General features: G+C 36.9%; 1 protein-coding gene across 1 annotated transcript in view; it reads left to right on the forward strand.

Moving 5' to 3' along the window:
• LOC114646555 (unconventional myosin-VIIa) overlaps positions 1-18,311 on the forward strand; it is a 145,872-nt gene that overhangs the window by 3,395 nt on the left and 124,166 nt on the right. The window contains 7 exon segments of the mRNA XM_051923586.1: positions 3,804-3,908; positions 5,024-5,056; positions 5,058-5,177; positions 7,242-7,426; positions 7,779-7,900; positions 13,422-13,564; positions 16,280-16,393. Coding sequence (XP_051779546.1) covers positions 3,804-3,908; positions 5,024-5,056; positions 5,058-5,177; positions 7,242-7,426; positions 7,779-7,900; positions 13,422-13,564; positions 16,280-16,393 — 822 coding nt within the window.

The following is an 18,311-nucleotide window of genomic DNA, read 5'->3' on the forward strand; positions in this document are numbered from 1 at the left end:
AAATGAGGCGCCGCGTCCATAGTACACAGAAAAAAGGAGTCAGACGCCGGTGCCGCACACAGCGCCGCACGAAGCCCATTGCACACGAAACGGGACACACACAAAGAAGAGGATTGAGACCCACGACACACAAAGCCCCCCTCCAGTAATTGAAATAGGAAATGAGGCGACGCGCCCCTAGAACACCAAAAACAAAGGAGTCACACGCAAGCGCCACATAGCACACGAAATGGTTCGCACACAAAAAAGACGATTCAGACCCACGACACACAAACACCCCCTCCACTAACAGAAATAAAAACTCAGGCAACAAGCCCCTAGCACACAAAAAAAAAGAAGACGCGAGCACCATACAAAGCCCATTGGACACGAAACGGGACAGACTACGGACATAGCACACGAAACGTACACAAAAAGGACGATTCAGACCCACGACCACACTAACATAAATAAGAAATGACACACAAAGCCCCATTTCTGAACGAACCGTCCGTATTAAACATACGTCATCTCAACACATTCACACTATGCAGCATAGGTGGATCTCATTACAATGAGGCACTATTAACTGTTCAACCGCAGAAAAGGCTCCATATTAACAGTGAGTGCGATCCTCCTTATTACATATCCATATTTCTAACTCTGAAGAACAAACAAGTCATGAATTCACGATCACGGGTACAAAACGATACGCCTCGGGTAACGGGACCAAACACACGAACCCGCATGAAAAAAAACAATACACGTCGGCGCCTACAACGCGCTTCTGAAACTCCGGAAGAAAAAATGTCTTGGCTCCAAAAACGCAAAGCTCAACTAACACAGTTACAGAAACGAACCCAGATAAACAGACACAATGAACGTAGACGCATGCACCGCGCGTCTCAAAGTGCTGCATCGAAACAGGCACGGTTTCAAAACGAAACACCTCCCGTCTCAGACATACAGAAACGGCAGCGAAGGGACAAAATAAATAAACGCAGACGTCTACAACGCGCATCTGAAATGCCGGAAAACAAGCAGGCAAGGCTCCAAAAACAGAAAGCTCAACTGACCGACATACAAAAATGGGCAAGGCTCAATACAAACAATGCACGTCGTAAACATGAACAGTAGCAATGCATGTGACATCCGTCTTGCAAAACTGTTAATTATTGATGAATGTACAATGGCATCCAGTCACTTACTCAACACCATTGATAAACTTCTACAAACGTTGATGAATAATAATATTCCCTTTGGAGGAAAGGTACTTTTATTAGGAGGAGATTTTAGACAGTGCTTAGCTATTGTTCCACATGCCATGCGCTCAGCTATTGTTCAGTCCACCTTAAAATACGCAGACAATTGGCATCGCTTTCAAAAGATACAGTTAGTACAAAACATGCGATGTCCAGATCCAGATTATAACAATTGTTTATTACAAATGGGAGATGGTACACTCACCAATACAGATGGACTTCACCCAGATATTATTACAATTCCTCAAGCCTTTATCTGCGACGACTTAGTTACAGAGATATTTGGAACAGCAATCTCATTAGACCAAATACCCCTTTTAACACAACACACTATATTATGTCCAAAAAATATTAATGTGGATCACATAAATAACCAAGTCATTACATTACTTCCTGGAGAGACACAACTCTTTCTAAACTCTGACAAAGTTGACTCTGATGACGACAATGACCATCTTCATTTCCCCTTAGAATATTTAAACACTCTTAACCCAGCCGGATTACCACGACACAATCTTAGCCTTAAAAACTATCTCATTCATAAATCACGCTCTTTGTCATTTCCCAACACCAGGGGTTGGCGAGCAAAGCGAGCAGGGGGCGGAGCCCCCTAGTATCCTTAGAAAAGACTAGAATCAAAAAGTTTGATGTGGTAGTTATTTGCCCAGCTATTCATTTTCCAACCTCCCTATTTCAATTCTCAGTCACAAGTTTTAAGTAGTGGCTGTCCCTGCAGCTTTGGGCACAACCGTCAAACTAACCCCAGATGGGACCCTAGTTAACTTCAGGACACTCTCACACATGCACCCCCATACTCATTCACACAGGGACAGTTTAAAACCCCACAAACATCAATGTGTTTCTTTGGGTTGTGAGAGTAATGTGATTAATCAATCAAAAAGCTACATTCAAACTCCACACAGACAGTTCTCCGGCAGAGGTTTGAAATGTGGTGCTTCAGCACTAACACTTTGCCATCCAAAATACTCCATATTAAACATAAAATGATGTCTGCTTCCATTATGAGCCTATACAGTATATATGGGGTAATGTTGTTGTGCCTTGGTGGTATACTCTGTATATTTACTTATTATTTTTAATACAGTTTCTTCCAAGGAAGGGGAATATTGTTTTGTCTTTTTTTATTTTTTATTAACATTAACATGCTGTGGGAGTCATAGCTGAGCTGTTAGTTCAATCTTGATTTTGTGTTTCCCACACCAGTTACTCTCCTGTGCTACACTGATATATTGGCACCTTTCAATGTAAAAGAAACTGCTAAAAACAATGCAAATGCAGTTCTTCACAGAGAATTTCATAACCAATGTCCTGCTGGGATAGGGTTAATTTAGGAATATGGTGACTTTTCAAATGAAGAATGGAGATGCATCAGTGTTGATTGTGTGACCCTTGAGAAGAAGATGCACTTGACTCATTTCTTTCAGCTTGATTTTTTTTCTATGAAGTTTTTAGGATCATAGGCACCCAGAGCAATCCCCGAGTCTTAGAAAGGTGATCAGCTGTAAATCAGCCACATATCTGCCTCTCTTATATTAAATGATCACACTGTTCTAAGAGGGTAGCAAAGATAGTAATCGCTCTTCTCTATCTACATAAAATCCAACGTCTGTCTGTCTGCTTTTCACGAGGGAACTACTTAACAGATTTAGATCAGTGTTTTTTCTATTATTTGCTTGAACATTCTGGTTGATTTTGCGACTTCTCTCATCGAGTTAAGTATTATAGTTCAGTTGTGGCACCAATTTATTTGTACAAATCTGAGAGAAAGGATCTGCGGGCTGAGCAGAGAGGGAGGTGGGACCTCAGGAGTAGGGAGCTGGACGGGGCCATTATCACTCATGTGCCAGCCTCTGTTTGAGTTGCTCTACCTCTCGCCATATGTTGGAGCGTGTCTTTCCACCGCTTAGCTAACGATACTTGTTTGTTCAGCAAATATTATCATCTAGAGATTGTTAAAGAGTAACGTATGATGTTTTTGAGAGTGAGATCACAGCTACTGTACGTGTGTTTCAGAGGGTACTTGCTGATTGGCAGAGATATCACGGCCATGTGCTTTTCTCCCCACATGGCGGACGCTCTCCCATCAGAGCTGAACACGATCCATTACAGTGGCAACATTTCACTTTGGAGCGTTTTTGTATTTTTGCCAAAGAGATCACAGCTACATTCTTGCCTCTGACAGCAAAACCAAAAATATTGTATATCAAGAGGCCCTCGGATACAAAAGTTATCAATATAAATTCTTCTCAATACAAATTATTACATTTTTTTTAAATTGATTTTTAAAAATTGGTCTTGTTTCACTAGAAGCTCTTAAGGCCAATTTTTCTGAAGTAGACAGGTTTCCTCAGCATTTGTCCACTTGTTTCTTCTTCAAAACCTTTTTCTGATCCAAATATTCAAAACATTATGGAGTGATACCCAAATCAAAGCTGCTTCTTTGGGAGTTTGTTTGAAAAAAGACAATGATGGGGCTCCTTATTGATGACACAATAAGTTAAGATGATTGAAATTCATATTCCTGCTTTTGTTCATCAACAGGGGGATTATGTGTGGTTGGAGTCAGATTCTGGAGGAATGGTGATAGGAGCAGAAGTCAAGCTTTCTGACACAGGGCAGATTCTTTTGCTGGATGATGAAGGGAAGGTAAGTTTTGTACTTAATCTTGTCCATTTTGTAATCTAATTTTCAGTCACTGATATTGCAAACAATGAAATCTAACCTCTATAGCTTTTAATTATTAATTATGTTAATTAGAGTTCCTTAATTTTAATTCTTATTTATTTTGTCTTTTTTCTCTTTCTTCATCATGTAAAGCACTTTGAGCTACATTGTTTTTATGAAAATGTGCTATATAAATAAATGTTGTTGTTGACTTAAACCTACGTGGTTTGAAGCTGACAAAGCTTACAGTGGCCACGAGCCAGAAACCCACCTTGAATGACATCCAAGTTGATTATTTGTTACACTCTTGCACAGGTGGGCAATTTCATAATGCTGGTTTCCTAGTTTTGTGTTCCTGGGAACTGGATACTGTTCCTAGAATGAACAAATATGGACCACACTCACACACACACACATAAACAACCAGGTAGTTTACGGTGGCTCATCAAGCTGATGGATCTCAAGAGAAAATCCAAGAAAACTCCAAAGAGAATCTACACTAATCTAGAAGAGAATTTGGGATCCAAGTCTTATGATGTGACAGTATGACTTGGTGCACCACATGTTTTTAAGTAACAGAAAAAAATGAAACAAATGTGAAAAGTACAGCTTTCATAGGAAATGCCTAACTACTGCCCCACAACAGTATAACCACCACTCATTCCCAAAGTAAAATCCCTAAGGTACTGACTTCTTGCACTAATGCTTCTGGTTCTTCATAAACTATCCTAAACTCATGTAACAGAGCATTAAAGGGAAAGCCAGCCTAGACTAATGTTGGTGATGACACTGAGAAGAAATTAGAAATCAATAATATTCTTTTCCCAATAGGCATTACAATGTATTACTCCAAAGATACACTAAAGTGAACAGTAACATCTCTGTTTTGACCATTTTATGACAAAATATTGACCTATTTTATCATGACATTTGAGCAACCTGGAAAATATTTTTGTGCAATATGTAACATACCTATAGACTAACAAAAACTAATTAAAAATGGAAGCGAGTATTTTAAAAAGAGATTTTGACAGTGCTGTGTTTGCTGGTGGTGTCTTTCTCATGAGTTGCTTTCCTTTGGCTCCTTTGGTCTATAGGAACACTGGATCAGCAGGAAAAAAACAGGACTCAATACGGCCAATGCATCCAACCTCAGTCGGTGGAGTGGATGATATGATACGACTTGGGGATTTAAATGAAGCTGGTATTCTGAGAAATCTCATGATTCGTTACAAAGAAAGCATTATTTATGTAAGTTTGAATATGACATTTTATTTATATAAATTATATGGATGTAAAACTGTGTCCTATATTCAGTCTTTTTTGGGCAAACATTGATTTCAGTGCCATGAAGGACCTTTCTTTACTCTAAAAATTCCTCAAATACCATGCATCCATCCTCGTTACCATTTCTTGCTTCTTGAGCATCACTAAACAATAAGAAGTGTGACAAAATGTCAGTATCCACAACCTATGCTGTCCTCCTAGTAAAGCAGAATATCACATATGATGCAAACATCAGTTAGTAGTAAGCATCAGGAATACGCTTTGACCAAACTACCAGCACTAACTAAAGTATTAAGTGTGAGCTAGCTAAAGCTTATATGATGTTTGCCTGATAACGCAACCCCTTAACTACTGAGGTGTGCAGAAAAACAAGTGCAGAGCTCGGCTTTGGCAGCCTAAAAAAGGTAGCTAGAAATGCTCTTATCCATTAGATAGACAGATATATATATTACTTTATTTGTAGAAACAAAAAGCCATAACCCCTTTCTGCTCATTATGATTTAAATCTATAAATGTACATACATTAAAATATGTAAAAAAAGTACTTAATACAAGTCACTTCCCTTCCAGGTCCAAATCTACAATCTTGCATTGGGTTAAATAAATCCTTCTTTGTTTTATAGTGGTGACCCCACTCAATAGTATAATTCTCACTGGAATAAACTAATTTCTTAATTTTGGTATACTTCTACAATAGAAGCTGATTGAGAAAAGTAAGCATGTAACATGTACTGCATAATTACATTAAACTCCCCCACTTTGATGTGATAGTAAAATATTATAATCTTACACCTAAGAACATGTTTGTAGGCCAGCCAGCAAATTCTGTATCATAGTATGCACATATAAAAACAAAAACATTTTGTGATTTAGCATAGCATGCCCACATATGGTTGCTGAAGCTATTCCTTAACTTTGCAGCACAGAAGTGCAGCATTGTCCATGTAAAATCATATTTGCATGCTCCATAACATTACATTTTCCAACCTGCTTAATCCAGTTCAGAGTAACAGGGCCAAATTCTTGCCTAGCATTACTAAATGTAAGGCAGGAAACAGCCTTGGGCAGGCCATTATGGCCTTTACAGTTGCCAATCAAACTGACAAGTACATCTTGGATAGATTCTCTTTAGTAAATTATTTTAAGTAAAATTAGTTGATGTTTAAGTAAAGTTTTGAAAACTAACATTTAAAATGGGTATGAGATCAATGGATTTTCTACAGTTTCTGAAAGAGTATGGTAAGTACAGTCTCTACACAGCTTCTAGACTGCTGAATGCCGTCATCCTGGTCCCATTGGTGACAGGACTGTCCCAGTTATTGCATATTATATCAACCTACTGATACAAAATAATGGGCATTGTGTATTTTGCATATACTCAACTAACAAAATAAAATACATGTGACAAGGGCTAGACCAAATCTAATGAACACTGGCAGAGTGGAGTTCAAAATTCCATGCAAGCAGTAGGGAGACAGGGCAGCCACACAGAGTTATGGGAAGAGTTGTGAGGTGTGCATTACACACATAAGAAATATAATTTAATTATTGAAATTATAATAAAATAACATAGAATAAAAATAATCCATCAATTATCAAACTAATTTGAGGGTCCTGGAGCTGCCTCTGCAGCATCAGATATAAGGTAGGAATTAATCCTGTATTGAGTGCCTTTGATAAAATAATTAAAACAGGTATTACATTTTTTTTGGAAGTCTGTAATATTCTGTAAACCAGGAAATATATCCCTTTTATATCAGTTTTAAATACTTTCAAAATAACATTGAAAAGAACAGGTTTTTAAATTTATGTACAATAATTTTATATTGGGCACTGAACACAAAACAAAAAGACTGATAATTGAGAGAGCAGGGGCAGCTTTGGGAACTGAAGAAGTATAAAAGAAATGACTTCCTCATAAAATTTTCAAATGTCTTTTTTTCCCCCCAACATGGCTTAGTTGTCTATAAACGGTGACTTTTCATGTTATTTATGTGTCTGCTATAATTTTCTCTCTCTTTCACCCAGACATATACAGGCTCAATCCTGGTAGCAGTAAATCCTTACCAGTTGCTGCCTTTGTACACAGCAGAGCAAGTCCGCTTGTATACCAACAAGCGTTTGGGAGAGCTGCCTCCTCATGTGTTCGCCATAGCAGACAGCTGCTATTTTAACATGCGGCGTCATCGCAGAGACCAGTGCTGTATCATCAGGTAAAATGATACTTTTCAATGAATCTTTGTGATGAAGAAATTAGGCCTGATGCCACAATGGTACTTGTTTTTTTTTTTTTTTTTTCTTAGCTACCTGTCTAGAAAGGAAATAAATGTTCATTGCATGAGAAATTTCAAACTAATAATGAATTAATAATGAAGCATGTTCCGTTGTTGCATAGTGGTAAAATATGTCTATAAGGAGACAAATTTTATGATTTATTTATTTTGGCTGCATTCCTTTTTTTGCATTTCTTACATTTTTGCATCTGTATTAAAAAAAAGATAAGCTTTGGTGTTTGCCATGGGTGTAGTTTTATGACTCTTGTAAAACAAGATCATTTGTTATCAGTGGAGAATCTGGAGCTGGAAAAACAGAAAGTACGAAGTTAATCCTTCAGTTTTTGGCAGCTGCAAGTGGTCAGCATTCTTGGATTGAGCAACAGATACTGGAGGCAAATCCCATTCTTGAAGGTAAACCATTTATGAAATTATCAAATAAAATAACTTTATGTGAGGAGGTGTCTGTATTAATAACTCAACACTAATTGATACATGACTTAATTAGGCTTCTGAGGAAATGTTTGAAGAAAGCTATATGTTCAGTTGGAAGTTCATGTGTGGCCTTCTTAAGTAGAGCAACAAGATTGAGGATAATGTCAGATTTGGTTACTCCTTTTTCTTTATGCCTACTTCTGTCTTGCTAAATCAAACAGAAAGAAGAAGATTAATAAGGGCCTTTGCATGAATGTAATATAAAAGCAGGTCATTCAGTCCAACATTTGTTATTTCCTATTCATTTGAATTCTCCAAAATTAGTATTGAGTTAAGATACTTTCTAAGATGATGGTACAGTAGACAGCTGTTCCTATACATAGTGGCAAACTTGTTTTTTAAGCTCCACTTCAAGCAGGACTGAAAACCATGACCTTTGAAACCATAATAATCTTTTTTCTAGATAGATTATTGCAATAATGTTAAAATACCCAACATACAATATGCCAATTTGTTAATCTAAAACTACATGGAAAAAACATGACAGCTGGAAGTATCTGACAAGAAATCTTTCAGTCAGGAAAATGTTGCTCCATATCTTGCTCCTACAGTAAAACTAAAGCCCATCTGCACATTGTTGAATGAAAACCTATTGTAAAACAAATTAAAGGAACACACATTTGTTATATTTAAAGAGTACATAAATCAACAAACAAAACTTGATCTTCTTATACAATATTAGTATGTCAGTAGTTGCATTTAATTTAGGAGTAATAGGAAGAATTTATCTTTATATCTATTAAATATAATTTTTAAAATTAAGGAAGTGCAAAATTCACATCACAGTACTAAATAATTACAAATTCAATAGGTGTCCTATGGCAAATGGCTCTTACATTTTGTTTTGACAATTGTGTTAAAAGTTCCATTATGTGAGAATTATGTGTAATATACTTTTAAATGACATCCGTTTATTTCACCAAATTATTGTAAAGGTTAATCACCTTTTTGTCATGTGATCATGCAAACATGAACAGGTTGGAGTTCCTCCTATTTGCACTTCATAGAAGTAGATTTTTATTGCATAACCGTTTGTTGTACTGATATCCAAAATCTGTCTCAATTTCTATATTAGGCTGTTTCTTGTTGTCTCTGCTTAATTCTTGTAGATAGGATCCATTTTTAGATATATTTACTGCATTTGTAAAAAGTCAAAGTGTCCTTGTAGTATCACAGCATTTCTTTCTGATCTGAACTTTCGGCATCTGTTCTTCAATTTCTGTTAAGAATGTAACCCCAAAATATTTTTGAATAATGTGCCTTACTATATAATAAAACATTAAGGTCTCTCAGAGCAGTCTGATTGGTCACTTTGACTTTGGTGACATGATTGAAAGAGGAAGGGTGAGTATGAGACACACGAGGAGGAGGAGGAGGAAAGGCATAGGAGCCAAGCTGAGAGTTGCCTTCCCAGACAGGAATTATAGAAGCAGATGGATGATGAGCAAAGCTTTGTGAAATGACAGAGTCTGAGAAGCAGGCTTTACGGGAATGCACTCGATAGGAGAAGTGCCGGTCAAGAGAGGTTTCAGACACATGAGGATACAGAGGAAAGGTTCTGAAGGTACATGAGCAAGAGATAGCAAATATTTTTAAAATGTATTACCTGTCTTTGACTGGTAACATGGCTAGTTCTAAATAAATGCTGTGAAAAGGTATAGCGTGACATGAAACCAATTGAAAACCAAAGTGCCAACAATCTATTCCCATCTTTAATAAAATATTGAATTGAAATATAATGACATCATTATGTACTTATCATTAATAATTCAAACAACATCCAAATGTTTGCAGAGGTTGTTCTGTTTTTGTTGGTAAAAAAATTCTCAGCAAGGAAACCTTGCAAAACCATTTTCGTTTTGTATAGAATTTATTTTTTGAAAAAAGTAATTTGAAAGTTGCTTTTTTTGAAGAAGACTTCCCAGGCTTTAAGCCTTTAAAATTGAGTACTGTTTGTTTTTAATTCTTAGCCATTCATTTGAAATCTATGCTTTTAAGCTCTCCACTTTGTCTGTTGTCATAAAAAAACTCTAACTTTTAATGCCTAGGAACCTGTCACCTACATGGCAACATTTGGATTTTTAGATTTTTTTTTCCACTTCATTTTACTTCTTCGTCGTCAAACAATTACCTTTGTTAAAGACTGAATTATTATGACTTCTAATTGTACATTTTTTAACTGTCTTGAAATGTATTATGTCAAAGTCAAAGCAGTGATGAGCAGTTTAAGTTGACTTAATGACATTTTGGCACAAATTGAGATAACAGTTTATTTTTGCACCTCCCTTGACAATAGTTACCCCTCTACCCCTTGAAAGAAGTTTCTTTGCAGTAGTTATTTAAGAGATATAACCAAGTCTTCCTAATAATAATTATAAGAATGTAATAACTATTAAATAGCAGTTTATTACAGAAAAATGCAACCAAAAGTGATTTCCAGATTCTAAAAATGAATAAATCTAGTTTTAAAAATGCAAATCATGATTAAAAAGTAATAATAAAGCACCATATAAAATAATATATAAAATTACAATCAATAAAATTGACCTAGGGTCTTTAAAAATTGAATGGAAAAAAAATAAACTGTAAAAGGCGCTCTATAGTGCCCGACCCGGCACAGACTCAGGCAGAGGCACGTACTTAAATCACACGCTTTATTATTTCTTCAGCCGTGGGGCACGCCTTCCCCGTGTCCCACAGCTCAACACAGTCCCAAATTCACTCACAATCTCTCTCTTTTCACCTCAGCACCACCACCACTCCTCCTCCTTAGACTTAGTCCTCCTCCTCCCAACTCTGGCTCTCTCGAGTGGTGGTGGCTGGCCTTTTTTATACCCCACCCGGACGTAGTCCAGGTGCTTGGTCACCTGGGCCTAATTGCATTTCCGGGTGGGGCTGAGGAATTGACCAGCCAGGCTGGAAAGTCCATGCAGCTCCCCCTGGCGGCCATCCGAGCCCCCAACCAGGCTGTGGAGGACTCCATCTCCCATGGAGCCATGGGCCCAATTGGGGAATCATCGTCTGCCAGGGAGGCTGCCACCAAGCATCCCGGGGGAGGTATTGAGCTGTCCATGGTAGCTCCCCCGGAAGAGATGCAGCAGAGGCGTCCCTGCCGGGCATGGAACCCGGCTGTCCTTTACAAAATGTCAACTTCTACTAATTACTACATTGGTCAAATAGCTATAAGAGAGAGGAAACAAAACCCTCAGGACTGCCCAGCCCCCTAGACCATTCTACTATTTATAGATTTGGCAATGTCCATCTGGTTGGCCCTTCCATATTAGGAAAACCTTGTGTATCTTTCTTCATTCTTTCCAGGATCCCAGGTAGTTGCAGAGTACTTTACTGTATAAAGAAAAAGAGTAGTTATTGGCTAGTGTAAACTTTATATAATTCATGTTCAAGTATATGTCCTGTCTATGATGTGCTGACTTTATTATAAGCCATAATCCATCCAAATACTCAGACATATGTAGACCCATACTGTCTAATAGCATCTCCACATTTTCCTACTTGTAGTCTTTTGCTCACTTCATTTATCTATTATCCAGCAGAGGCTATTTGCATTAGGGACAATTGTTGCTAAAATATCTCTTGCTTCTTGTTGGAAATCTCCTGATTTTTTTTCTTTTTCTGTCTGGAAGTCTTCCTTTCTTAATCTGACCCTTTTGGAGTTGTCACAGGCGAGGACATCTGATTCTTTTATTGATAAATGCATGGATACAGTACAGCTGGTCCAAGCACAGATATACCCACATCCTGGCTACAACCATTAATCCTTTGCTCTTCTTCTTCTTCGTAATGGGGCTAATGCTGTGCTGTTCCACAGCTTGCTGGTCGTCATGGGCCCTTTAATTCATTTGTTGTCGCTACCAAATTTTTTTTTTAAATTTTATTAATTTTATTGTAATCATTCATACAAATCGATCAATTTTTACAAAAAATAGGATTGAAAAACAGGTGGACCCCGACATATGAGAGAAAGAGAGCATGGTTAACGGGGTAAAACTTAAGCCTTGTAAACATACCTAAATTGATGAGTTTAATAGGCCAGTAGAGATGAATGGAGAAGAAAAAGAAATGTGGAGATAATTACTTCCTTGGTGCTTTAAGAGCTTATTCTAAAACTTTATTGATTATATCCTGCCAGGTTTTAAAAAAATTCTGTATAGATCCTCTAACTGAATATTTGATTTTTTCCAATTTCAAATAGTATAAAATATCGGTTACCCATTGACTTAAAAGAGGAGAATTAGGATTCTTCCAGTTTGGCAAAATAAGTCTGCGTGCCAAAAGTGTAGTGAATGCAATCACAGTTTGTTTGTCTTTCTCCAATTTAAACCCATCTGGAAGAACACCAAACACACCTGTTAATGGGTTAGGAGGGATTGTGACACCAAGGCTGTCTGAAAAGCACTTAAAAATTTTGGTCCAAAATGATGTTAATTTGGCGCAGGTTCAAAACATGTGACCCAGTGAGGCTGAAACTTGATTGCAGCGTTCACAGGTTGGATCTTACCCTGGAAACATTTTGGACAGTTTCAGGCAAGACAGATGTGCTCAATATATAATTTTGAGTTGAATAATTGCATGCTTTGTGCATATGGAGCTCGAGTGAATTCTCTGCATTGCTACTTTCCACTCCCTTTCTGATATATTGATTGAGATCTTTTTCCCATTGTCCTCTTGGATCTTTGAAAGGGAGGGACTGTAAAATAATTTTATATATTGCAGAGATGGTGTCAAAGTCCTTGAAATTAAGCAATATTTTTTCCAGCATGGACGAGGGTGCAAGATGAGGAAAATCGGGCAGGTTCTGTTTAACAAAGTTCCTAATTTGAAGATAGTGAAAAAAATATGTAGCTGGAAAGTTAAATTTGGAATGTAATTGTTCGTAGGATGCAAAGATGTTGTCTATATAAAGATCTGTGAGCAATTTAATCCCAAATTTTTTCCAGATATTAAAAACTGCATATGTTTGAGAGGGTTGAAAGAGGTGGTTCTCTTGCAGAGCTTCCACAGATAAAAGCTTCTCCATCTTAAAATGCTTTCTACATTGTTGCTAAAAATTTTAATGTAGCAGAGCTGGGTTGGATTGTATTTCAAAAAAAATTTGATCACAAGAAAACTATAGGAACCAATTAGTAAATTAGTTAAAACTCAAAGCAGGATGATAATACTTCTGTCATGTTCAAAGACTCAGAATGCCCTGTTTATGACTTCTTGTAGAAAATATTCGAGTGGAACGCTGGTCCTAGCTTAATATGAAAAAATAATAATAGTAATTACATTGCAATGTTTCAACTAAATGAATAATATACATTACTGCTTGTGCTTATATATACAGTAATATAATATGAATGAGTCACTTAAATATGAGCCCTGTACTTGCCCATTTAATAAAAAAAAATAATTATTTCTTTATATCTTTGCTTTTTAGCCTTTGGAAATGCAAAGACAATCCGCAATGACAACTCTAGTCGTTTTGGGAAATATATTGACATCTATTTCAATAAGAATGGAACCATTGAAGGAGCACGGATAGAACAGTATCTGCTTGAGAAATCACGTGTTTGTCGGCAGGTATTTAACTTTTGACTTGAAACTGCTGTCTTTTTCTAGAATTTTGCCTTCTTGTTCTTCTCCTTCTCTCAGTTTCTAGGGAAGACAGCTAGTTATTTTGTCCAAATGTAGGTAAAGCTTAAAGGTTTAATTAAATTGAATAGTAAAAAAAGCATTTTAGACATTTATACCACATAATCAGGTGATGATTAGTTGCAGTGTTCCTTTGAACTGCAGTAGGTCTGGTTAGGACTAAAAATAAAGACACATCTGTATTTATGATATTTTATATTTCGTGAAAAAATTTAGGAGGAGAAGCAAAGTATCCAAATCTTGTTCAGAAACATTTTAAAAAGCTTTCATAGGTACAGATAGAGAGAGTTACAGAAAAAGAGAGAGATTACAAAGGCAGATGTGCAGTAGATCCTGGATGTTCTGTCCTTTGTTTCTGTTGCAGTGATTTTGCCAAGCTTATATTCTAGACCCCAGCAGGGCAGTATTACAGTGGAGCAGGGAGAAAAGTAGAAGCGAGAAGTTTATGATTAATTTTGTGACTGCTTGCAACCTTTTGTGTATTTATCCTTCTTTTACTGCATGTATTTAAATGTGTATAATAGTGAGAACCTTTTTGAAAAAAATTATTTTCCTTGTCATTTTTGTCAAGTAACACTGAATGTGCAAATTCTTCTGATTCTTGTTATTTGAGATCATTAACATCAGTTTTATTGCATTCACGTAATACCAATAAAAAGTAGTGATATGCAGAGTAAAGGTTGAACAAAGTCAGGATTCACACTTGAGGAACTTTAGTTGCTACCCAACAAGGCAATTTAGTTAGAAAGGAAAGGTGGACTCTGATATTAATCAGGAAGTAATGAAAATATCACTTATTGGAAAACATAACTCACTGTGGCTCAGTTCGCATTTGTTTGCATTTTGAAAGTGGGTATGGTATTATAAATATAGAGTACAGCAGTTGGTTTTACAAGGAGTGTCTATATGTCTTCTTCAAAGAAAATAAATATGTCAGGGGTAAATGTATTGCATCCCAGCTCTATGTAACCCTCCCATAGATAAGAATGTGCAAACTTCTTAGGCTGGTGGTTTAGTACTTTAGTCATTGAAGTCTGACCTTGCTGTTTCTTGAAAGCAAGAAAAGGGTAGGTAATGAGGACCCCAATTAAGTAGTGTTTTTAAAAGTCTACCTTTAGAAATTACAATTGCCATTAAAATTAGAAAACATTTAATTTTAGAAAATTTTAAATTGATGTAGACAGACAACAAAAGTAATAATTATGCGAATAACAGAAAGACTCTGAGCTGCACCAAAGAAATTCTCAAAATGACAAAAATTATGTTAACATTTCTGCTTATTAACAAATGTGCCAGAGAAATGGAAAAGGCTAATAAAATATTTGCCTCAATTGTAAGAACTGTAAAACATAAATCTCATCACACTTTTCATGCATTAAAAAGGTGAATTTTTAACATTGTTAATATCAATTTACTGACAATAATATGTGCCTTTCTTTTGCTAATGAAAAGTGAGACATGCAAGTTCAAACACCATACGTGTCATAAAAAAAATTAATCGAACAATGAGACGGTGGTGCTTGTTCTGTCTCAGTGGGCATTCAATAATTGTGATATGTTTTTACATTGTCATAAACTGAGAAAATACAGCAATGCAGATTTAAACATTAAGTAAACTAGGTGTCTTGCGGCCACCTGCTGCCCAGGAAAATATATTGGCTATGAATGGCCACAGTTGAACGAGCAATACCTCAGGTTTACTATTGAACAATTTTGATATGAAAAAAGACAAGCTACAATAACATGGAATAAACATGCAGACTACAAAGACTTCATGACTCGAATACTAAACTCTGGGGTAGTCCGGTGGCAGAAATACGCACTGTGCAGCCAGGTGTTTGCTGGACAGTACAGAATAGCAAACATTTCAAAAAATGATTTTCTAAATACCTGTTCTATCTACACCAGCATTCTGTGCGCATCTGAAACAGGGACGTACTGGTGACTTTTTTTCCCCACAAAGTGGAAGAAGCACATGTAAGGTTTCCTTGGTGACTTTTTTTCAAATTTTGCATCATCAGGTGATCCTACTCAGTGGTTGCTGAAGATCAAGATGTTGTCCACCTCCATCAATAAAATGTCTTGTGCTCAATGCATTACAAATATTGAGTTGCTGCTTTCATGTTTTCCAAATTACTTTCCTTTAAAGGAGCAAATGGCACTGGACTTTTCATAAATCTTTGCTGACTTGTGCTGCTTAGCACTGGCTGTGGTAAGCCTCAGTGCTCTGTTTGAGAGTTCAGGTTGCACTTGCCTGTAGATATCCAAAAGCAGACCTGGAATAATGCAGGGCTAAAAGAGTTTAGGTCCTTCAGCTGGAAACAGGCTTGAAACACCCAGCACAAGGACAGATGCACATACTACAAAAACAATATTTGTCAAGATAAGAAATTTAAGAATATGTTGGAATGCTAAAATAGTGGCTTAAAAGACTAAGCTGACGAGTGTTATAAACATTTTAATAATTAGTTGAATTATTGAGGGAAGCTTATTATTTATTTTACACAACATCTGGTGGGGCTGTGCCACTATGGCCCTTAATTGTGAAACCCCTGTGGCAGTTGGGTAATCCAAAGTGCCAAGCAGACTGTGATGACCTAGAAGAGTTCAGTTTTCTGATTTTAAGTTTTCTTATTTTTGCAGGCTTCAGAGGAGAGAAATTATCACATCTTCTATTGCATGCTGATGGGAATGAATGCAGAGGAAAAGAAGATCCTTTCATTGAGAACTGCAGCAGAATACAATTTTCTCACAATGGTATTCCTAGCAATGTCCAATAGTATTTAAATGTTAACATGTACATTTATTTTAAGAATATCTTTATTTTAAAACTTAAACTCCCTACACATCACCAAAAAGCCTCTTTTTCAAAAGAATGCTTTTAAAATTAGACAAGTTGCTACTGTGTATCAGTGTCCCCTTTTTACTTAGAATCCAAGATTGCCACATTAAATAGGACCAAACCTAGTAACTCAGTCAAGCCTTATAAATGGAATTTACCAGGTGAAGCTCAAGCTTTATATAATATTTAATAATAATGCATTTTATTTATTCGCAGGCGCCTTTCACTCAAGGACACTGAACAATAGATAAAACACACATTATAAACAAAACTAAAAATACAAAAATTAAAATCAGACAGAGCAATTGTAGTCAAAGTGAAAAAGCAGACTTAAATGAATTTTGAGTTTAGATTTGAAAAGTGAGAATGATTCAATATTTCTAAGCTCAGATGGTAGTGACTTCCAGAGCTGGGGAGCAGAGCAACTGAATGCTCTGCTCCCCATGGTGGTAAGATGGACGAAGAGGACAGTCAAGTGGATAGAAGAAGAGGATTTAAGGGTGTGGGAGGAAACGGCAACATGGAGGAGGTCAGACAAATATAGAGGTGCAAGGTTGTGGATAGCCTTAAAAGTTAACAGAAGAATTCTGAATTCAATGCAGAACTTAACCAGAAGCCACTGAAGCTACTGCAAGATGGGAGTGATATGGTGACTAGAGGAGGTTCTAGTAATGATGCGGGCAGCTGAATTCTGGACCACTTGAAGCTTATAAAGAGATTTGTAAGAAAGACCAAAGAAAAGGGAATTGCAATAATCCAGACTAGAAGTGACAAGGCTATGAACAAGGATATCAGCTATATGGGGAGGGAGGGAGGGGCACATACAATTAATGTTACGCATGTGGAAATATGCAGACCAGGGACCTCATGTATAACGCCGTGCGTAGAACTCACACTATAACATGGCGTAAACACAAAAGCAGGAATTTGCATACGTACAGAAAACTCCAGATGCATAAATCTGTGCGTTCTCCAACTTCCACGTTCTTCCGCTACATAAATCCCGATCAGCATGAAAAGTAATGCACGTGCATGCGCCTGCTGCTCCACCCCAACTCCTCCCAGAATTACGCCTCTTTGAATATGCAAATTAATATAAATAGCCCTTAAGCTCAGCGTTCTGTGAAAAGACAATGGGAAGAGCACGGGGGAAAATAGAAGAATTTCAGCGAATACCAAGTGGAGGCAAGGAAAAACATACTATTCGTTGGTTTAAACAGTGATATAATCAACAAAAGGAAGTTGATCGAGTGACATATAGTGTCGGAGAAATAAACACAGTGCCCAAAATAAAAAAGAAGTTTGTCACATATCAAAGTCGCCGTGAAAAGGCGAGTCATAGCCCACCGTCTGAGTGTCATATGAAAGCTTATTAGGGTACAGAGAAAAAAAAATTGGCACACAGTGGGGAAAAAAGCTCGAAATGTCAACTTTAATCTTGGAATTTCCACTTTAGTCACGTAGTTTATTTTGTCATTAAAGTAGAACATCATAAACTTCATCTTAAAATCGTTTAATTTATTAGTTTCTCAAATTCCATCATAACTAAAGTAGCACGTTAAATGCTTTGTTTTGTATTTGATCTTCTATGTGCTCTATGTGTGTGAATCACGACGTGCTTCCGGGCTTTCTCTTCCTCTGACAGGACACAGAATCCATTACATTCATAATATTACAGCTCTCTGAATAATTAAAATACTGAGATGTATACGTGATATCTTTTTCATGATGATAGGAATGAAAGCATGTTATTAAACACGGGAACACAGTGGCGCAGTGATTGTTCATGTCTCACGCAAGATGCTTGCTGCGCCATGTGCGACCTTCGATGAA

The sequence above is a fragment of the Erpetoichthys calabaricus genome, chromosome 2 (genome assembly GCF_900747795.2).
Source record: "Erpetoichthys calabaricus chromosome 2, fErpCal1.3, whole genome shotgun sequence".
Lineage (NCBI taxonomy): Eukaryota > Metazoa > Chordata > Cladistia > Polypteriformes > Polypteridae > Erpetoichthys > Erpetoichthys calabaricus.